The following is a 22,965-nucleotide window of genomic DNA, read 5'->3' as shown; positions in this document are numbered from 1 at the left end:
TCCATCCAGAATTTAAAATCATGATTTATTATTGAGAATTGAGGTTATTGCTATGTTTCCCCCAGTAGCAGCAACTGTGTAAACTTGTCAGGACAGTGTTTCTCCAGAAGTGGCCCCCCACACCCCACAGGGTGCTTTACAACTTTTGTGGGCTCCTTCCTCCAATAACAAAAGAGTAAAAATATATTTTTTTTACCTCATCGGTACAAAGACGAATACAATCCAGAGTGGACTCATAATTATATACTTATTATTAGTCTGTTCATTTTTTTTTCTGAATTTGAAAGCAATTAGAATTAATTTTTATAGACCACTAACCTTCTGGATAAGTTTTCCCTGTCCCATGAGTTAGACACTAAGCAGAGGCCCAGGGTGGACTAGAACCCAGGCCTCAGCTAGGCAGGCTGGTTCTGTGGTGTAAGTAACCCCATGGCCAATTTTAAGCCGTTGATATGACATCACTGAAGAGAAGCTGGGAAGAGATACAGAGGAGCTCACCATTGCCTATTTCCATTATAGAGATACAATAGTAGTAAACAACTCCAAGAACATACATGATAGAGAAAGGTAGTAAAATAATTAACAAGTGATGAATTTTGAGTATTAATTACATTTGCTTTAATATAACCTATTTATTTACAAGTTTTTCTAATTTAATGTGTAATCGTGGCTGTTTGTCAAAGGGCTTGCAAACATTTCTGAAATTTTAACAATCAGCTCTTGCAAACTGGCACAAACTGGCTCCAGCCTGTCGCTCGCTGAGGGACCTATAGCAGGTGGTCTTCCGGACCGAGGCCGGGACAGTGACAGACTACATTTCCCAGAGGCCTCCTCTCCCAGAACCTGTCCTCAGCTTCCGAAAGCTGTTACCATGGAGATGGGCTAACAGATGGTGCGGGCTGTTCTCAGAGGGGTGAGGAGGGAGCCCAGGACCTGAGGTAGCTGGTGGCAGGGTAAGAAGTAGGGTGGTGGTGGGAGGGGGCTTCCAGCCCTGATCTTTCTGGGGAAGGGGTGTGTGTGTGTGTGTGTGTGTGTGTGTGTGTGTAGGCTGCTGCCAGGGACGGGTGCAGAAAAGGGCCTGCGTGGGTTGGGGAGGGCCTCTGGGCAGGGACTGCCCTCCCCACACTGGGCTGTAGCTGAGGAGGCAGTCTGGTTTGGGGAGTATTTAGCTCAGCTCCACCTCTGATAAAGGTGTTCTGTGACCTTGGGCTCAGGGCCCATCTCAGTGCCTGTCACAGTTGTAACCCTCTGCAGCCCACAGATACCTTGGCCTTATCCCCATTTCTATCTTTACTTACCTCTCCCACTCCCCCCGCCTCATCCCTTCTAGAACTTTCCCATCTCAGTAGGCCCTTAAGTGCCTGGCTTTCAAAGCCAGAAATATATGGCTTCTAACCCCAGATCTGCTACTTACTAGCTCTGTGACCTTAGGCACTGCACTTAACCTCTCTAGGACTCAATTTTTTCATCTGCAAAGTGGGTATCATAGCACTGTCTGCTTCTTAGAGTCCGTAATGGAAAAACTCAATTCAGTGTCCTATCTCCTGTGTGTTTCTCCTTTACTACTCACATGGGACACTTCACCCCTGACACTTCTGGTCACCAAATGTGTGACTCACCAAGCAATTCTCTGTGAGCTGGGTGTCCTACAACGTAACTCAATTCTGACACTATCTACCTGGAGATAGAATCAGACCCCACAGATTCAGGGCTAAGTCCCACAAGATGGCCCGTCCACCTCAGACACCGATCTCAAGTAGTAGGTCCCTAGGTTTACCCACAACTTCTGTCTTCCTTGGTTACAAATTGGAGGTTGGTGCCCATGACGCCTTCCTCAGGTCTGATTAATTTGCTCAAATGGCTCACAGAACTCAGGGAAACACTTACTTGCATTCATCAGTTTATTGAAGGATCCAAAAAGGATACAGATGAGTAGCTAGATGAAGAGGTAATAGGGTGAGGTCCGGAAGGGACCTAGGCACAGGAGCTTCCGTCCCTGTGGGGGTGGTGGTGTCATATAGGTGGATAGGTTCACCCACCTGGCAACTCTCCAAACCCCCCTCCGGCTGGTATTTTATGGAGGCTTCCTCATTTAGCACCATCAATTATTAACTTCATTTCCAAACCGCTCTCCTCTCTTTAGAGAAGTGGGGGGTCGTGGGGCTGAAGATTCTGAGCTTCTAAGCATAGCATGGCCTTCGCGGCGACCAGCCCCATCCACAGCCCACCCAGAGTCGCCTCGTCAGAACAAAAGATGCTCCCTGTGCTCTCATCACTCAGGAAATTCCAAGCGTTTCTGGAGCTCTGTGCCAGGAACTGAGGCACAGACCAATACATATTTTCTGGGATCTCACTGACTCATTGCAGGATGTGTGGGATTATCTCTGGGAAGCCCTTAGCACGGTGCCTGGCACACAGTAGGTATTGGGTACACAGTAAGCACCTAGTGATGGTTATTACTGTCCTCCCTGTGGAGGAATACTCTCTGCGCCCAAGGGGCAGACAAACAGATCTGAGCATTGGGCTGTGCTGCGGGGCTGGCAGGCACAGTGGGAGGTTTGCCTGCAGAGAACTGGGGTCCTGAATGAGCCTGCTAGACACAGGCCTCCACCGTGATGTCGGCCACCTGGGCCTCAAGTGGGCTGATCTCCAGTAACAGGTGCATTACTGGGTCCTGAGTCCTACAGAATGTCAGCATGGGACAGAAAACATCTGTCTCTCCTTTCATGTTGCAGAAGGGGAAAATGAGGCCTAGAAACGGGCAGGGAGTGGCCCAAGGCCCCAGCAGAAACTGATGGCACAGCCAAGTTCTCCGTTTAGCCAGGCTGGCGGTCAGTTTGCCTCCCCAAGAAGCTGAGGCTCCAGATAGGGATTGGAGTGGGGAGGTGGGCCCAGCCTTTACCTCCTGGTCCCTTTTGCCCCACCCCTGGATCCTGGCTCCACCCAAATCTGGGGAGACCCTGCTCTTTTCTCCCCTGTTCCCACTCCACCACACCCTGGGCATTGGGTTGGTTTCCCTCCCCTCTGGACCTTTGCCCTGTGTGCCATAAAGAAATGGGACATTTGAGGTAGAGCACTGCAAATACCAAAGACTGGAGATGGAGTCAGGAGGCAGGAGGCCATTGGATCAGCTGGGCTGGTGTAATAGCAACCCGACATGGCCACTTCCATAAGCAGAGCCTGGATTTTCTCACATGACGGGAAGTCTGGAGGTGGCACTCAGGGCCGCCAGGGTTCCGTTTGGGACCCCAGATCCCCCCGTCTCTCCACTCTGCTGTCCTTAACAGGCAGCTTTGGTCCTCATGTGTGGTCATCTCAAGATCAGGCATTGGCTGTCCCACCTCCTGCTTTATTCGGGAAGAAGAGAAGGGCAAACAGTCCGTGCCATCTGGGCCCTGCACTTTACCATCCGACAACTTGGACTCACATCTCAGTGGCCAGAACCGGGTTCACATCGCCGAGGCCACCCCCAGCTGCAAGTGAGGCCGGGAACTGAACATTTCAAACCAAGCACATTGCTGCCACCAGTGAAATTGGGGTTCTGCCATATATGGAAGAGGGGACTGGATCTTTGGGGAGGCAACTAGTGGTCCACTACAGTGAGGCTTTGCCTTGTAGCTGCGGGTAAGGGCTTCCCTAGGGCACATGAGCACAAATGTCATCTCAATGTGGTTCCCCAAAAGACCTCCATCCTGTGGGCTGACAAAGGGCTTGGCCCGGAGAGTACAGGCTATGTCACACCCCACACACCTGCCCCCTGGCCAGGTGCCCTGCCCTTGCCTTCTCTGTGCCTCAGCTCCGAATTTGGTGATGTTACTTTTTTTTCCTTCCTTCTTTCTCCTTTCATCATATTCCATATCACTTTACTGTTATGAATAATTTTCCAATTCACTTGTCCGACTTAATAAGTATATCTTAATAGGAAACTTCATAATACCATTGTAACCCCTATGGTATTAGTGTTGCTTGCCATAAAGAGAAGGTACTTTCAGAAGAAAGAAAGAAAGAAAGAAAAGAAAGAAAGAAAGAAAGAAAGAAAGAAGAAAGGGAAGGAAGGAAGGAGGGAAGGAAGGAAGGAAGGAAGGAAGGAAGGAAGGAAGGAAGAAAAAAGAAAAGGAAGGAAGGAAGGGAGAGAGAAAGAAAGAATGGAGGGAGGAGGGAAGGAGGGATGGAGGGAAGGTTGGCAAGCAGCATTAGTAAGTTTGGACCAGGACCTACTCTGGCCTTGACAATAGCTTTCAACCTGTGGCCTGCTGTGTCTTTGTTTTTAAGAGAGGTCTGCACATGTCAGAAAGGTGTTACAGGTATGCCAGCACCAAGCAAGACTCTCCCCAATAGAAGAGAAGTTTAAGAGGGGCTCGCTTGTCCCCCCTCTAAACCACCTCCCAGAGACACAGGTGGTCTTGGTGGCCGAAGTGGGCCATTCTGAGTGCATTTATCCCTCCCACAGACATTCCGCCTCTAGGCAGCCAGAGACGTGCCAGGATGGAGGTCCTGAAGGAGAAAGTGGAGGAGGAGGAGGAGGCCGAGCGGGAAGAGGCGGCCGTGCGGGCTGAGAGGGGCGAGAAGGTGGTGAGGCCGATGGAGGTGCAGAGGGAGGAAGCCCCCATGACACAGGAGATGCTCAGAGACCTGGAGAAGAAGCTGTCAGACATTGAGATGGCCATCCCGGAGAAGCTCTCGTGCGTGCCAGGGTGGGGGTTTCGGGCCTGGCGGCCCTGATGAGGGTCAGACCAGGGCTGGGTGAGAGAAGAGCCAGACAGAACGGTGGCCCTAGGGCTGGGAGGCAGGACCGGACATAGAGGGAGGCAGATATGAAGGAGGGCTCTGCTTTCAATCGGCCTGGTCCAAGTCCCCTCTCTGCCCCTCACTAGCCGTGTGACCCTGGGTGAGTCATTCAACCTCTCTGTGCCTCCGTTCCCGTTTCTATTTAAAAGTGCACAGGACGATGATGCTTCTAGGCAGCTGTGAGGATTAAATGAGGAAAGGATAGAGCCAACGGCAGCTAAGGTGGGTTGATGGTTCCCTGTGTGCCAGGCGTAGCCTCACACGGACTAATGCCACCCCTCTTACGGGCACAGGACCTTTACCAAGGACACTATCGACATCTCCAAGCTACCCCTCTCCTACCAAAGCAACACGCTCAAGGAGGAACACTTGCTGCAGGTGGCGGACAGCTTTTCCTGCCAGTACAGCCACCTGTGCCCAGACCGCGTGCCCCTCTTCCTGCACCCACTGAACGAGTGCGAAGTGCCCGTAAGGCCGGGTCGTGGAGGGTAGGGCAAGGGCTGGAGAGCAGAGGGTGGAGGGAGGTGGGTCAAAGCTCATGGGTCAGAGTTTATATCCGGGGATAGCATAAATCCAAATGCCAGCAGACCTCAGCAGGGTCGATGTGAATCACCCCTGGGGGCCTTTGGGGGCCTGGAGACCCCATGCCAGCTACGGGACAGCTAGACATCTGGTGCAGTCTCCAGCCCCGGACCCCAGCTCTGTCCGGGGAAGGGCAGAGAAATAAGATGAGATAGACTGGGACCCAAGCCCTGGCCTCCTTCCCTCCAGCCCTGTAACCCAAGCACGTCCTGAGTGTCTCTGGGCCTCAGTTTCCCCCATCTCTAGGTGGAATGGCATGGGATGAATGCAAAGGTTGCAAAACAGCAGCTCACAGGCTGATAGGGACCCACAGACTGTTTTATTTCGTCCACATGGTAATTTTTAACATTGGTATTAGCTGCCAGCATTTGAAACTCAGTGATTCCCATACGGGTCCCAGCTCCCGCTTCTCTTGATCTGGTAACCCCAGGTGTGCATTTCCCCTGGAGCAATCAGCGGGCCTGCACGGGTGGGGCCATGTGACATCCTATGCTGGCGGGCCTTCTTCGAATCTGCAGGGAGACCACGGAGGACTGGGCCATGGGCCCTGGGGTGACAGCAGCCCCTCAAAGGGGTAGCACTAGCTCCCTTGCACTGGGTGGTGGTCAAGAGCCAGACAGGCCAGATCTGCTACTGACTGTGAATCTGAACAAGTCAGCTCACCTCCCAGAGCCTCAGTTTCCCCATCTGCCACTGGGCTTGACTTACAGGCTTGTTGGGGGATCGGGAGGTGGTGCCTGGTCTGGCAGCACTCAGCAGAGCACAAGCTTATTTGGCATCTGGGCTAGAGGGGCAGAGGCCTAGAGAGCCTCCCCACCCAGGGCTCTGGCTTGCTGGGAGTGCTGGCCTCCCCCCACCAACCCCCAGGTAGAAAGCCCTCCGGGGGTCTGTGGTCTCTCCCCTTGCAGAAGTTCGTGAGCACAACCATCCGACCCACACTGATGCCCTACCCTGAGCTCTACAACTGGGACAGCTGTGCCCAGTTCGTCTCAGACTTTCTCTCCATGGTGCCCCTGCCGGACCCCCTCAAGCCGGTAAGCCACCCCTGGCTGCATCCTTAGGCCCATGGGACCTAGGAGGGGAAGCCGGGGATATGGCGAAGGAGGCTCAGTGAGGCTCACACCACAGGCCATAGTGCATCTGGTCTGAGCCCCTCAGAGACCCCTCTAGGGTGGGGTGGGGAAATGGGCCCAGAGAGGGAGGGCCACTTGCCTGAGGTCACACAGCAAGCCTGGTCTCCTGGTTCCTACCTCTTTGCCTCCTTTGCCTCCTTCTGCCTTCAGAGTCTTCCTCTCACGACTTGAGGAGGTGAGAAAAGGAGAGAGGGGAGGGCCTTGCTGGTTGTGACCCCCAGCCTCATCTTTGGGCTTCTGTCTAGCTCAATGTGTTTCCCACTGATCATGGAGGGAGACAGGGAGAGAGGGATAGATGCACAGGGAGAGGGGAGAAAGGCAAGATCCTTCGATCAGAAGAAGTGAGGACAACTTTGGATAAAACCGTAAAACGACCAATCAGAGAGCATTAGACCAGAAGCTTCTAACTAGTCCAGATGGTCTTTCCTATCAGGAAGTCCACAGCCACTTAAAATTATAGGCAAATGTGGATTGCAGTTTCTACACATGGTTCGAGGTTTCCATCCCATTCTCGGTAGGCTCTTCGGCCTGACAAAGGGGAGGAGCCTGGGGTGGGGAGGGGTCCCGCATGCGCATTGGCCCTAACACCAGGCTGCTGGCCTGTGGGAGGACAGGTAGGGGTGCAGCGGGGCGGCTGCGCTGACTAGCCCTCTGCGGCCAGCCCTCCCACCTGTACTCCCCGACCACGGTGCTCAAGTACCAGGAGGGGAACTGCTTCGACTTCAGCACGCTGCTCTGCTCCATGCTCCTCGGCGCTGGCTACGATGCCTACTGTGTCAACGGCTACGGCTCACAGGACATGTGTCAAATGGACCTGACGCGGGACGTGTGCCCACTCACCGTGAAGCACCAGGAGGTACGGGGGCTCGTGCTGCCCCGGGCATCCCGCAAGGCGTGTCATTGGTGACGCAGCGCGTCCCCTCCCTTTCTGCCCCTTCCCGGCCCCACAAGCAGCCCCCCGCTGCCCTGGACTTCATTCACGCTGCTGGTGTGTCTCTTCTGGTGTGTCTGTCCCGGTGTCTCAGCACACACAGCCCGGCTCCCTGAATCGCTGTCCTCCTTCCCTTGTCCCTAACTCACTTCCAAGCGGCTGTTCCCCACCAGGTGAATTCTGTGACTGCCGCCGGCTTCCACCGGCTTCTAAAGTCAGTCTCTCCCAGATTTATCCTCCGTGTTTGATAAAAATCCCCCTAGCCGTTTTCATGTAAGGAAAAAAACAGACAAGTGGGCATTTAGTTCGCTCTCCGCCCCCCCTCCGCCCCACTATTTCCTCCCAATTCAAAAGACCCCTTTTTAACAGCAAAAAAAAATTGTCACCAACTCTCCAGCAGGTGGTGGGTGTGTTTTTATATCTGTTGACATGACAGCTCCCAACTGGCCAGAGGCTGCTGTGAACACAAGAGACACTCTGAAATGAATTTAATTTTAGGATTCCAAAAGCATCTCTGCATTTTGGGAAATAGCCACGGTACAGACAGAAAATGCTATTGGGGAACTGGAGTGACACCAGGGCTCTGTGATCAGAGTTAAGCCCCCGTGGGTGTCTGCAGCTCAGGACAGGGCATCGGGGGGCCTGGGGCCTCCAGCACTATGTGCATGTGCACCTGTGTCACACCTGAGCGAGCTCCCGGGGGCCCTGGGGCTGGTGCTCTGCTGGAGGGAGGCACCGGGTGAGAGTCTTGCTCTCGCAGGTCCACCTCCCCCAGGAAGATGGAGGGAAGGCCGCCTTGCCTTCCGCTTGGCTTCCGCAGGCCTGGGAGCCCACACTCAGGCCTCTTACCCCCGCCAAAATGTTAATAATTAAAGTGATAGAATAGCTACTAGATGCAGAGAACTTTCGGGTTTACAAACCGCTTTCACGTCCGTTGACGGGGCTTCCCCTCACAACAGCGCTGTGTGGTGGGTGTTATCTCTCCTATTTCACAGACGAGTATGTAGAGATGAACAGAGAGATGGACTAACGTGGCCGAAGCCACACGGCTGGTGAACGGAGACAGGGGCTGAGGCCCCACCTGGCTGATGGGCAGCTGCGGAGACTGGCCATTTTCCCTCTTCACTGTGGCAGGCCCCCTCCGCAGCCTCTGCGGTGTTCTCCCCTCGACACTGTGCTGACCACCTGGCACACATTTGTACACGCGTGCGTGCACGCACACAGGCTTTCTTCTCCTCCCTAGCCCAGAAGAGTCTTTAGGTCAACACGAGACACCCTCCAATGCCAGAATCTGGGAAGTCCGACTCCTGACAATTCTCCCGCCTTCTGGGTCAAATCCAGATCATAGATAATAAGGGCAGTGGGGGGCGAAGGGGCGAAAATCTCATCTCCTGAGCTCTGCCGCGCCCGGCACCTCCCGTGGGCGTTTTCCTGTCTTTAGGTCTCAGAACAAGCCCGAGAGAAGGTTCTTATTCCCGTCCCATTGTACAGAAGAGGCTGAAGTCAGGGAATGGGAGCTGAGGCTCTTGCATTTAGGGCCAGAAAGCCTGGGGACTCCAGGAGCAGCTGTGACCTCCTGGTCAGTGGGGCGGGCGACGCAGGGCCACTGATCCTTCTCTCGTTGGGAGACAGGTGGTCCAGGAGGAAGAAAAGGTACCACCTAAGAAGTACGCCATTAAACCGCCCAGGGACCTGACCAGCAGGTTCCAGCAAGAGCAGGAGACAAAGAAGCAGGAGGAGATCAAAGCGGAGGAGGAGAGGCGGCTGAGGGAGGAGCAAGAGCGCCTCCTGGTGGGTCCGTGTCCTCAGCCCCTGCACTCAGTCCTCCGGGAGAGGCCACTGGCAACTGTAAACCGACACAGATCCACACACCCGGGTCAGCATCCCCTCCTCCCGCCTCACCATCCCCCACATTAGTCCAGCCATGTGGGAGGCTCCCACTGGTGGTCAGCCAGCTTCTGCCACGGGTTTCTAATGTCAGAGAGCTCTGCTGCCTGGAGCCAGCCTTTCTGTGCCGGACTCTGGTGTCCTCCTTGTTCCAGACTCTTTCCCTATACTCCTCATCCATCCTCCCTGGTTCCCCATCATCCCAGGTCTGGATCCTCCCATCCATCCTCCCATGTATCCATGCATCCATGCATCCACACTCTCATCTCCCCGCCCCCCCCCTTTTCCTCCCTCCCTCCCATCCTTCACTTCCATATAGTATCTACTAGCATCTCCTGTGGTCCAGGCACTGGGGATACAAAGAAGAACATGACACAGTCACCCTTCTTCCAGAGGGAAGAAGACAAAGAGGCCACGCAGTACCCCTCCACCTTCCTTTGGATGATATCTCACCCAGAATCACAACGCAGAAAGCCAGTAAATCCCAGATACTTCGGGACTCCAAAGGGCCCAGTTTGTAAACTACAGATAAACCCAGACCGTCCCATTTTACAGATAAGAAAACAGGCTCAGAAGGGGGGTGATGTCCTCAAGGTCATGCAGTCAGCCAGTGCTGCCATCAGGATCAGAAATTGGCTCGCCTGCTGGTTCCCCAGCCCTGGGGAGGTGTTTGGGCCCCTGACACCCCCCTTCCCACCCCTTGGCCCATGGTCACCCACCTTTCCTGTGCAGGATGTGGAGAAAGCAAAGACTGACCCCCTGCATGGCCTACGTGTGCACTCCTGGGTCCTGGTGTTGTCGGGGAAGCGTGAGGTGCCTGAGAGTTTTTTTATCGACCCATTCACGGCACGTAGCTACAGCACCCAGGACGACCACTTCCTGGGCATCGAGAGCCTCTGGAACCATAAGAACTACTGGGTCAACATGCAGGACTGTTGGAACTGCTGCAAGGTACTGGGCCAGGGGGCGGGGGCGATGTGACAGGCACAGTCGGGCGGGGGTGGGGGGGTATGCTGGGGGAGTGACCTGTGGGGTGAGCTGACCACACCGAGCTTCAGACTTTCCCCATTAGCTGAGTCCCCATAGCCCACTCCTTTGTCCATAAATAACCATTCTAATATTATTGTCTCTCTCTTGATTTGTGTATCCTTATGAAAAGTGGATTCTTGTTTATATGAGTGATTTTTTAACATTTATTCATTTTTGAGAGATAGAGAGAGACAGAGTGTGAGTGGGGGAGGGGCAGAGAGAGGGAGACACAGAATCTGAAACAGACTCCAGGCTCTGAGCTGTCAGAACAGAGCCTGACGTGGGGCTGGAACTCACGAACTGCGAGATCCTGACCTGAGCTGAAGTCATACGCTCAACCGACTGAGCCACCCAGGCGCCCCTATATGAGTGATTTTTTAAAACAATGTATTAAAGTATAGAAAAATATACTCATGCAGAAAATATACTCATCCTAAGTGTATAGTCCAACAAATTCCCATGAATGTGTGTGTAGATATGTATACACACATACGTGTGTGTGTGTGTGTGTGTGTGTGTGTATAAAATTCAGTGCCACTTACGTAAGTTAAAAATACATGCACACGTTTGGGGGAGAGGGAGAGTCGTAACTGCACACAAAAGGACTTTCTGGAGTGTGGGCAATATTCTATTTCTTAATCTGGGTGCAGGGAACCAGAGTGCATTCAGTTTCTAGAAATTCATTGTGCTGTACACAAATCAAATGAGACACAGGCTCCAGGCTCCACATCCTGTGCTCTTTTGTTGTTTCCAAATTCCTCCATTTCCAACCAGGCCAGTTTCCCAAAGGTGGATCCTGGGCCCTTTGCCCCCTCTTCCAAGGTGACCCTGTCCAAGGGGACTGCTATCACCCCTGTGGCAGATGGGCAGAATTGATGCACCTGTGCCCCAGTGCAAGTCACCCTGTGTGGAAGTCAGATGTTCTGAGATGGGGAAACTTCTGCCTTGAGCGAAGGGAGGATCAGCCCAGCCCCCGCGCCCGTCACCACGCTGGCCTCTCAGCCTGATTCCAGGCTTGGCTCTCACTGACTTCACAACGTTGTGGGGTAGATGTGCAGTAGATGCTTAGAATAGTCCCTGCCTGTGCAACAAATGTTAGCTATTGTTACTCTCATTTTACAGAAAGAGCTTCTACTCCACCACACAGATAGAGCAGCGCCCAGACTGCCCTCCCCCAGAGCCCAGTCTCCTAACTGCCATGGCGGTCAGTGCCCTCTAAAGGCTAATGGACCCTTAGAGGCTGCTTACAGTCCTCCTTCGCCCCCTCCCAGACTGGACTGAAGGTCCTCAGCCTCCCCCTCCCAGCATGCTCTGCACCAGTGCCAGGAGAAGGAAATCTGTGGCGGGGATAGCACAAGATGATGAGATGAGGTGGGGATGGAAGGGTGGTCTGGTGGAAAGTGAAGCCAGAGAGGCTGTACTGCATCACCAAGTGAGGCCATGAAGAAATAGATCATGACACTGGCTGTCACTTCTGCCAGGGGAGAGTGGGAGCGGCTGCTCTGTTCCTTCGGACGACCCTGAAATGACATTGAGAACGGAGAGCCACGCGAGGCACCCACACAGAAACTGGCTGGTGCAAACACACCCCAGGCTCACGGACGTGGTGGTTGTCCATTCATGTATGCTTTCTCTGTGGAAACAGAACTTTAAGTTAAAGTATCAGAACACCTAACTACTGCTTCTAGTTACCAAGGTGATGGAATGGCGGACGTGCTTTAAAGAAATACAAACATCTGTGTGGTTAGCTTCCTCTCCTCTAAGCCTTGACTATCCGCAGTCACTACTACATCTGCGGGCAATTCTCTCCCTCCCTGCCCTCCACCATGTTCCTCGTTCCTCTCCCCCCACTTCCCAGCTAGAGCAGAGTAAGAGCCCCCCAGGACTCAGGGTGGTCTCAGATCAGAGCTGCCTTCAGGACAGCGTCATGTTGAAGTCCTTTGTGGGAAGCTATTCTTAAGCCTTTGACCTCCCTCTGGGACACTGATTCTGGGTGTGTTGGGGTCAGGGGGGTGCCATCCTGGGGAGGTAGATTGGGACATTGAGTGCCCCCATCTGCTGGGAGTTATCTGGCAGGTGAACCCAGGCTCAGGTAGGCTGGGCTGAAAAGGTGAGAGCCCCCCCCCAACCATGGAGGAGAGATTCCCGCCTGCCTCCTCTATACAGTTCTGCGTGTGCCTGCCTGGTTCCTTTCTCCCTGGCACGGGTAGAAACCGTGAGTTGGCCCTTTCTCAAACCCACCATTTCCCCATCCGTAAAGTCTTGCTGGCCTGCATCTGCTCTGAACACCGCCTGGGACACCCCCTCCCCCGCCGACGCAGCAGGATAAGCCCCATATCCAGGACCGTCCCAGGCCGGAGAGTGGCCAAGTCTCACAGAGACCAACAGCGGGATTGTCTTCGCAGGGAGATTGGACAGCGGGGCTGGCTTCAGTTTCCCTGTTGAAATGAGGAGGATGGGTGTGGCCTCTGAGAGGTGGCCTGGAACCGACATTCTGCCCCCCTGAGACCCTGGCCCAGGTCCCTCCTCTACTCCGGATACGGCTGTTACCCGCTACCGCGTGGAACGGGAGGGGGTGTGCTGGCGGTGGGGTGCACTCAGATGATCCTTCCCCCACCAGGACTTGGTCTTTGACCTGGGAGACCCTGTGAGATGGGAGTACCTGCTCTTGGGGACCGAGAAGTCTCACCTGTCCTTGACTGAGGAAGATGAAGATGGGTTGAATGATGACGACGATATGGAAAACCTGGTGAGTCTCAGCAGCGCGGGCTGGGTGGTGGGACGGGGTCTTCACGCCCTGTCTTGCTTCAGGCCCACCTGACCCATGTCCCCCACCATGTGTATGTGTATTGGTGGGGAATGTGCCAGACAGACTAGTTATAGATCCCTCAAAGCAGAAGGGCCTGGACCCTGCTCTCATTTTACAGATGGGCAAACTCAGGCCCAGGCAGGTCCACTGACTTGCCTGGGACACCCAGTGGGGTAGGGAAGGGCTGAGACCTGCATCCATGGCTCCTGCCCCACACATAGCCCGCCTTGGTCAGGGGCTGCCCTGCTTCTGTTAAGAGCATGTCCCCTGTAGTAGGGTGATGGGACCATGCCCACAAGCCCTGGCCTCACTTCCAGACCTTCCTTCATAGCCACCACGGTCCCCCTCACATGCTTCCAGGCCTTTCTCTGTCTGTCTAATCAGCCCATTGGCCTCGGGCCTTCCCCACGGCATCAGCATCCCCTCTCCTATATCCTGGCCGGGGGCCTTCCAGGCAGGTCTCCATGAGGACCCGTGCCTGGAGGTCGGGGGCCCAGAGGCCTTGGCTGTTGGCTGCGACACCTTGGGCAAACTTCCCAGTCATGGAGAGCTTCATTTTCCCCATCTGTGTGTAAAATGTGGGAGTGGGGTCAGTTATAGTACCAGGTGTATCAGTTTGCTAGAGGTGCCATGACAAAGTTCCACACACTGGGGGGCTTGAACAACAGGAATTAATTTTCTCACAGTTCTGGAGGCTGGAAGTCCAAGATCAAGGTGTGGGCATGTTGACTTCTGCTGAAGCCTCTCTCCTTGACTTGCAAATGGCTGTCTTCTCTCTGGGTCCTCGCGCGGTCTTTCCTCTGTGTGTGTGTCTTAATCTCTTCTCATAAGGACCCAGTCACGTTGGCTTAATGGCCTAATTTTAATTTAACTACCTCTTTAAAGATCCTGTCTGCAAATGTAGCCACATCCTGAGGTACTGGTTTTGGGGCATGATTAGGGGGACACAGTTCAGCCCACCCCAGTAACATTCGAATGACCCTAAGTGCCAGGAGGCACTTGACCTGAACTAACTCGTCCACGTCTTTACAACCACCTGGTGAGGTGGGTGTTCGTATGATCCTTCATGATTATCATCATCCCATTTTACAGACAAGAAGACTTAACACAGGGGTGAAGTAACTTACCCAAAGGTGAATGGCCTGTAAGTGACAGAGCTGGGGCTTGAACCTGGGATCTGACAGTCTGACTCCCAAGTTTGGGTTCTGAAGAGTGACTCTGTTCTACCTCTTGGGACTGCTCAGGGACAAAAGGAGACCATAGGTACGACGAACTTGTCTCATCGTCCTCATCTCTGGAGACCAGAGAGCCTCCGTGTACCCTAAATCCTGGGACACAGGCGCCCCCTGCTGGCCTCCAGGGAGCACAGATTAGATGAACAAGAGGCAGAGGTGTGAGCCATGTTTGTGGGAGAACATTTTTACATTGAGAAAATCTTATCCACGTTTCTGTGGTTACCTAGCTTGAGGACCATTTGTGTAGACCAGTCCTTATTTTACAGATGGGGAAACTAAGGCTTGAAGAGGGGGAAAAAAAACAGTAGCTAGGCAGTGCCTCAGTGGTTTATGTACATTCTTTTTTTAGTAAATGTTTATTTATCTATTTTGAGAGAGAGAAAGAGAGCATTAGCAGGGGAGGGGCAGAGACAGAGGGAGAGGGAGAGAATCCCAAGCAGGCTCTGAGCTGTCAGCACAGAGCCAGACTTGGGGCTTAATCCCAAGAACCGTGAGATCATGACCTGAACCGAAATCAAGAGTCAGACGCTTCGCCGACTTAGCCACCCAGGCGTCCCTGTATATTCTATCAGTTAGTCCTCCCACGGGGTCCAGTTAACAGTTAGGAAACAGGCTCAGAGCAGTTAAGGGACTTACTCCCCCAGGACGCCAAGCTGGTGTCAGATGGAGGGTGGGGCTTGGGTCCACCTGACTCCAGAAGCCCCTTTCTTAAGGAAGGATGTGTAGCTGTTCCCGGTGCCCGTGCTGACTGACAGGAGGTGGGACACGCAGGGCAGGGGATTCCTGTCCTAGCCAGGCGGTCAAGGGAAGGCTCCTGAGCCACCCCTCTTCCTCTCTACCTTGGGTCACGCCAGGTCAGAACCGTCCGTGACCTCTGGCTCCCCTGGGGGAGCTGATGGCCACTGTGGCTTGGCCCTGGCGGGCAAGACAGAGGCTCTGCCTCTAACTGCCGCTCCAAGGCCCAGCCCTGACCAGAGCCTGCCCCCTCCGCCCTCTCCCAACAGGGCAAGGAGGACGAGGATAAGAGTTTCGACATGCCGCCCTCATGGGTGGAGCAGATTGAGATCTCCCCAGAAGGTATATGCACGTATGTGTTCACCCACCTCCCCAGGACCCGTTCGGGGTGAGCCAGCCGAGGCTGCCCCAGCCCCTCATTTCCAACCCTTCTGCCTTCTGTCGCACCCTCGTCCTTCCTTCCTGCTACATGCAGTAGCTCTGTGGCCGAGGGCCTGACACCTGGCATGCGGGAGGGGGCTCAGTTAAGCCGCGCTGGGTGACACAGGGTGGGTGATAAAGGACAGGGGACCAGGACGCAGTCATTCCCCTCCCGCACCCTCCCTGCCAGGAGGAGGCCAAGCATAGTACAGGTGGCACAGGGGAGTGGAGGTGTCAGGACCAGGAGGAGCAGGCAGAGAAAGCAGGAGAGCAGGGACACTCGTGTCCCATGCCGGCATCTACTGGGTGCTGAGGTGCCTGTCTGGGGGTGCCCAGACCCACGGCGAGGGCATGGGCTATTCTAATAGGTGGGAAGGGCTAGAGGAGGCTTCATGGGAACCAGGGGAGGAACACCCGGCCCAGCCTCCCGGCAGAGAGTGTTTCCAGCAGGGAGACCTGCATAGGCCAAGGCCTGGCAGTGGGTGACTGGTGTGGTAGGTCACAGCTCCCACGGCCAGGCTCAAACCTGAGAAGTCCCCCGGGGCAGAGCCACCCTGGTGACCACTTTCCTCCATCTCCCTGCAGTGGGCTGGGGGCCTGGAGTTAAGCAGACAGCACAGCGGACAGCGACTAGATGAGTGGCTGGGGAGGGCGGGGAGGGTGGCCCTCTGGTCCCCCCCCCCCACTGCCCTGATCTGGGGAGGAGCGACCCCAGCCTGCTCTGTTTCTGCAGCTTTCGAGACCCGCTGCCCAAATGGGAAGAAGGTGATCCAGTACAAGAGGGCGAAGCTGGAGAAGTGGGCCCCATATCTCAACAGCAACGGCCTCGTGTGCCGCCTCACCACCTACGAGGACTTGGAGTGTAAGGGGGGCAGCCCCGCCCGTGGGAGCAGGAGAGCCGGGGTCCCCATCCCGGTGTGTGACCTCGGGCACGTCGCTGCCACTCTCTCGGTGTGAGTGCGGGCCCTGCCGGCCTCTGTGCTGGGCAGGTGGACGGAGGCCAGGGGAGCCGGCCTGGCTGCACCAAGCACCCATCGCGCCCCGCAGGTACCAAGACTTTGGAGATAAAGGAGTGGTTTCAGAATCGGGAGGACATGCTGGAGCTGAAGCACATAGACAAGAGCACAGGCCTGAATGTCGACTACTTCAAGCCAGGCCACCTCCAGGCTTTGCGTGGTGAGTGTCCGGCTGGGAGGCCGGGGTGGGGACGCTTCTCATTCCTGGAGCAGCCTCCATGTGGCTGGCCTGTGCTGGGAGGAGCCAGTACCCAGGCATCCGCAGGGCTCTTAGGCAGCAAGCAGTGTACTTCGCCTCTGCCTCCCGGAGCAAATCAGATGTGTGGGAGGTCAGGGGAAGTGCAGAAAATCCAAGGAAATGTGACAAATGTCCCTCCAGGAAAGTCAAAACTAGGGCCACGGGGCCCATTCTGTGGCTAGGCCTAGGTACACGGGGGGGGGGGGGGGGGGGGGGGGGGGGGGGGAGTGTCACATTTCCAAGGGGTCAGAATGCTGAGCAGTAAAACCAATGAATGTGCTCCGCAAGGACGATGCAGCAGGGGGCGGAGGTGTGGCCATGAGCCCCAGAGTCTGGGAAGTGAGGGAAGGACATGTGTTGGGAGAGAATCAACAGCCCTAACCGAAGACTCACAAAAGAAAAACACAGTGTCAATATACATCTAAAAAAAATTATCAATCTCACTTGGTAGTTGAAGTGAAAAGAAAGAAAAGGAAGAAAGGAAGGAAGGAAATCCATAAGGGACCATCTTACGAGCCTCATGTTGGCAAAGGTGAAGAAAATGGTCCTACTGGGTGTGAGCAAACACATTTGCCCCCTGTCACTGTTGGTAGGACAGAAAATTGGTGCAATGTCCCTGGAAAGCAGTTGGGCAAAATAATCAATAGTAGCTTCCAACGATGCTTTCTAAAAAATTTTTTTAATGTTTTTTTAATTTATTTTTGAGGGAGAGAGAGAGAGACAGACAGAGCATGAGCAGGGGAGAGGGAGAGAGAGAGGGAGACACAGAATCCGAAGCAGGCTCCAGGCTCGGAGCTGTCAGCACAGAGCCCGACGCGGGGCTCGAACCCACGAGCGGCAAGATCACAGACCTGAGCCGAAGTAGGACGCTCAACTGACTGAGCCACCCAGGTGCCCCTCAACTATGTATGCTTTTTGACCAGCAGTGCTACTGCTGGTATTTGTCCTGAGCAAATAATGGGCAAGAATGAAAAATGCATGATGCAGATGTTCAACATGGTGTCGTTTATAATAACGAAAAGGACAGAGGCAACCTAAATACTCAGCAGTAGGGGATTGGTTACAGAACTCGTGGTCATCCATGAGCATTCAGGGGCATGCCTTGTCCCTGGGGTCTGGGGTTGGGTTCTCAAGCCAGTGGCCAGAGCTCCTGGTCTCACCCTGCTGACCTCCCGGACCCTGTCTCCCACTACAGTGCACTCGTACAAGTCTATGCAACCTGAAACGGACCGCATCATGGAGTTTTACGACAGAGCCCGTGTGGACGGCCTGGTAAAGCGGGAGGAGACATCGAAGACAATGACGGAGTATTACCGAGGACGGTCTGACTTCCTCTCCTATCGCCATGTCAGTTTCGGGGACAGGGTCAAGAAGTTGTCTCTGAACAGTGCAGAGTCAAACCCCCGGCCGATTGTGGTGAGCGCTCACTGGGCCTGGGGATATAGGGTGCCCACTCTCTCCGGCAGGCTGAGGTGACCCTGGGTGGGGACAGCTCTGACTCTGGAGCCACATCTTTCCCAAGTGCCCTCTCCTGTTTTGTGACCCTGAGGCTGTCAGATGCCAGGCTGTGCCCTCAGCCACTGGGCCATGGATGTGTTACTGCCTTACTATTATAAAAAGTGCACACTCGTGACCAAACATTTAGAAAATATGGAAAAATATAACAAGAAAAGGAAAAGTATCTCGGGATGGTATCTCTCAGATATTGCCATGTGTTAATAGGTTTGGTTTTGAGAGTCTAAGTCTAACTGAGGTGTGTGTGTGGTGTGTGTGTGCGAGGGAAGGTAGAATCCCTGCATCACTCACTTAACATTAAATTTGCACTTTTTCCTCTACATCATTACAAATTATTTGGCAACTGTGTTTAACGGCTGTATACCAAAGAGGCTCTTCCTGGAAGTAAGGGATGTTTAATGATAAAGCAGGGTGCTTGGAGAGGTGGTGAGCTCCCCATCTCTGGAGGTGAGCAAATAGAATCTTGTGGAGAGAGCTAGAGAAGAAACGCCGCACCATACAGGGCTGAGGTGGCCGGGTGCTGAGAACCCACGGAGCCAGAGAGCCACTGTCTGGCTGGGAAGGACTGCTCCATATAAAGTCCCAAGAGCCCCCAAAGCCCAGTGTCCGATTGTCCTTTACTTCCACCCTCAGGGGTGTGCACAGAGAGCCCCTTCCCCACCTCCCATCCTATGATGATCTGGCCTCCCAGAAAATCACAGAGCGGTTTGCCCGCAACCCCGAGCAGCCTGCGGATGAGGATGTGGCGGAACGCGTGTTTCTGATCTCGGAGGAGCGCATCCAGCTGCGCTACCACTGCCGTGACGACCACATCACGGCCTCCAAGCGCGAGTTCCTGCGGCGCTCCGAGGTGGACAACAAGGGCAACAAGATCGTCATGACGCCCGACATGTGTATCAGCTTTGAGGTGGGCCTGGGCGCCGTGGCTGGCCCGGGTGGGCCGGGTGGGTGAGGAGAAGTTCCCGGGGCCCTCTGTGCCATCCCAACGACTTGGGGAAACTGGGATGGAAACTCATGGTTCCCAGCCCGGAAATGCATCTCTGCCCCTTGGGAAAATCAAGAGCTCCCATCTGGGGACCTTCATCTTTGCAGCTCCTCTGAAAATCTGCCCTTTTTCCATCAAGAAAGGCAACCCAGCAGGCTACTCTCCTTATTCGTCCTCTCCCCCCAGTCCTAGACCAAGCTGACCCCAGATCCCGGACCAACACTGGAGTAGGAGAAGGTCCTACCACCTCTGAGGAGCTGGCTTTCCTCACTCTTCTGGCACATTCCTTAGTCCCTCTGAGCTTCCAGTTCACCTTCTTTTATAATCTATACTTTCATAGATGAAGAAGCTGAGGCCCAGAGAGGTCAAGCAAGTTGCTTGTTGTCACACAGCTAGAAAACGGCAAGGGAAGATTTGAACCCAAGCAGTCTGGCTCCAGAGTCTGCCCATGACCCTAGCCATTGCTGCTTCTCCTTGTCACTGTGGTTGTGGTTGTCCCAGGTGGAGCCCATGGAGCACACCAAGAAGCTGCTCTACCAGTATAAGGCCATGATGAAGCTGAAGAATGAGGAGAAGTTGTCCAGACATCAGGCCTGGGAGTCGGAGCTGGAGGTGGTCCCGTGGTGAGGGTGGGTGGGTGGGTGGGAGGAGGCAAGGGTAGAGGGTGTCTTATCCATGCCATCCCCCGCTTTCCAATTTAGGTGCTGGAGATCCTGAAGCTTCGAGAGGAGGAGGAGGAGGAGCACAGGCTGACCATCTCCATCTATGACACCAAGCGCAACGAGAAGAGCAAAGAGTATCGGGAGGCCATGGTGAGCCTCGTGTCCTGGCCCAGGCCCCGGCTTTTCCTGGACACCGCTGCCCCCCGAGGCCTCCGGGACAGTGAGGACAATCAGGGACTCTGCCAGGGAGCTCCTTATAGGGGACAAAGCTATTGACACCACTGTGGTCCTCCTTGCTGTTGAGCTGATCGTTTCTGTAATGAACACCAAAGGGTGCTCAGGATCCAGAAGGTCTCCCCCCACCTCCAGGGGCTGTGGCCAAGCCAAGGCCCTCTGCCACATGGGAAAATAATGGAAATCGTGTACCCACCTCCACCCAGGGCTCCCCTCAAGGTCAGGACCTGGGCCGGTAGCCCCAGGGAGCCCACTCTGGCCACAGGCCTGAGTTCTCGGGCACCTGCCGCACAGGACTTTCGGGTGATACCCTCGGGTTGCAAGGCCCAGCTGGGTTTTCAAGGCCAGCTTCTAAATCTCCTTCACCCACCAAGTGTGGAGATTTCTAAAAATAGTTTGGGGTTGTCGAGGCAGGACAGGGCATTAGACCACTCACTGGTTCTCAGCCGATACAGGCTAGAATACCTGGGGTGAGAGAGAGAAAGAAGGGAGTTATTGGCAATTTTTGATTTACCGTTACTATGATCACCATTTATTACCATTTATTCAACAAGCATCGGCTGAGCGTTGGTTATTTGCCGGGGCTCAGGCAGAGAGATGTGAATTCAGGTATGCAGAGTTGGCTATTACTGACTGTGACCACTGCTACGAGGGCCGGCACAAAGGGCCCCTCCGCAGCCTCCGTCCCAGAGGCACCAGGCCCTGGGATCTGGATTTAAGGCCTAGTTTTGTGTCATCACATGTTGATGCAGAGCTAGTCAGGAGGTCTCTGCGGCTCCTGCTGGTCCAGCTGACCCTCCCCCTCCCCCCCACAGGAGCGCGTGATGCACGAGGAACACCTGCGGCAGGTGGAGGCCCAGCTGGACTATCTGGCCCCCTTCCTGGCACAGCTCCCGCCGAGTGAGAAGATGACACGTTGGCAGGCCATGCGTGTCAAGGACGAGTGCCTCAGTGACTTTAAGCAGCGGCTCATCGACAAGGCCAACCTCATCCAGGCCCGGTTCGAGAAGGTGCGGCCAGGGCCTGGGCAGGGGAGGGAACCTCGGCATCCTCATCCAGAAAATGGACTCAGGGCTGTCTGCTCGCCATCTCCACACTTTCGAGGGAGCAGTGAGGGGGAATGAGTCAATCAGTGCTTGGAATTTTCCAGAAGACCGAGTTGTCCTTCCTCGTTGTTTGCTGGGTGGAAGCGGGGAGGGAGGGGTGGAGGGGTGGAGAGGTGGGGGGTGGATGGAGGGGTGGTATATTATAACAACCCCTAGTCCTCGCTGCATTTCATATTCAGCTACGTGCCATGTAGTTTCCATGCATTATCTCCTTTAACCTGCACGCAATGCTCTCTGGTGTGTGCAAGGGTATACAGTACCCTTCATTCTGCAGACAAGGAATTGGAAGCTCTGAAAATATTGGAAACTTGTTCACCAGGCTCTCAGTCTTGAGGCCTGCTCCTCATGAACACGACACGTCTCTAAATGTGACCCCCCCCACTGGCTCCCATGCAAGACATTGTGTGGCCCCTGCCTCTGCCGCTCTGGCTTCTGTGGATGGTGGTAGCAAGGCCGGCCCTCATCGACTCCTCTGCTCTCTGCTCCCCATGCCCGCAGGAGACCCAGGAGCTGCAGAAGCAGCAGCAGTGGTACCAGGAGAACCAGGTGACCCTGACGGTTGAGGACGAGGACTTGTATCTGAGTTACTGCTCTCAGGCCATGTTCCGCATCCGCATCCTGGAGCAGCGGCTCAACCGGTGAGGGACGGGGGAGCTGGACAGGACCATTAGGAGGCTGGAGCAGAGCGTTGTGAACCCTCACCACCTCCTGTTCCTGCCTCTGATTTCAGGCACAAGGAGCTGGCCCCGCTGAAGTACTTGGCTCTGGAAGAAAAGCTCTACAAGGACCCACGCCTGGTGGAGTTCATGAAAGTCTTTGTTTGATGCCCGCCATGGGGCCTTGGCCAAAGCTGCCAGGGCAAGAAACCTCCCCCACAGCCTGGCCCCTGTGCCCCCCACACCCGGAAAATGACAGTCCACTTGGGCGACCTCACTGCCACACCGCCTCCCTGTGGCCCTGTCTGTTCCTGCTTCTCATGACCTTCCCGTAAATAAACACCCTTTGAATTTGCTGCTTGCACCTCATGTTTAGTCTTTATAGCCTAGGGGCCACCATCTGCCCACTCACCTTGGCCACCTTCTTTATTTGCTTCCTGTCCATCTTCCCATTGGAATGTTGAGTCTTTGCAGCACCTCTGCAGATGGTCCCACAGCCACCTTCAAACAACTGGTTAGATCTCAATGTGGCTAGGGTGGCCCAGCTGACAATGTGGGAATGGCAAAGCCAAGGTGCATGCTCCAGGACCTGGGGGCTCCATATTAGACTGCCAGGAACAGCGCCCAGCTCCTCTTCTTAGCAACTACTATTTAGCCATCTGTGAAATGGCATGGCATTGTTGTCTTCCATAACACTTGTAAATCAGAGAGGGCTGGAAACGGCACTTAGAAAGCACTCAATGTTAGCTTAAAAAGTGGCCAAGAAACACATGAAAGTGTCAAATTCATTAGTCATCAGGGATATGAAATGCCACCACAAACCCACCAGTATGTATACCATGAATACGTGTCAGGAGGATAAGAAGCAAATGGAACTCTCCCGTAGCTTTCCCAGTGGAAAGGTCAATCTGTACAACCACTTTGGAAAACTGGAGGTATCTAGGACTAAGCTTTGGCCCAACAATTCTGCTCCTAGGTTCCATTCCATCCACCCATCCATCCAC

General features: G+C 54.5%; 1 protein-coding gene across 1 annotated transcript; it reads left to right on the top strand.

The window, feature by feature from the left end:
* The first annotated feature begins 832 nt into the window (after positions 1–832).
* On the top strand, positions 833–22,317 carry DRC7 (dynein regulatory complex subunit 7). Its single transcript, XM_053210493.1, has 18 exons — positions 833–953; positions 4,451–4,682; positions 5,082–5,256; positions 6,279–6,404; positions 7,165–7,359; positions 9,067–9,225; positions 10,054–10,272; positions 12,971–13,099; positions 15,399–15,471; positions 16,283–16,411; positions 16,597–16,725; positions 17,999–18,219; positions 19,010–19,225; positions 19,805–19,915; positions 20,005–20,115; positions 21,015–21,209; positions 21,804–21,943; positions 22,036–22,317. The coding sequence occupies exons 2-18, from the start codon at positions 4,486–4,488 to the stop codon at positions 22,127–22,129; spliced, it is 2,619 nt and encodes an 872-aa protein (XP_053066468.1). The 5' UTR covers positions 833–953; positions 4,451–4,485; the 3' UTR covers positions 22,130–22,317.
* The last annotated feature ends 648 nt before the right edge of the window (positions 22,318–22,965 follow it).

Source organism: Acinonyx jubatus, chromosome E2 (genome assembly GCF_027475565.1).
Source record: "Acinonyx jubatus isolate Ajub_Pintada_27869175 chromosome E2, VMU_Ajub_asm_v1.0, whole genome shotgun sequence".
NCBI classification, from domain to species: domain Eukaryota; kingdom Metazoa; phylum Chordata; class Mammalia; order Carnivora; family Felidae; genus Acinonyx; species Acinonyx jubatus.
The sequence above is the reverse complement of the archived record's forward strand: the minus strand, read 5'-3'. Positions and strand labels throughout refer to the sequence as shown.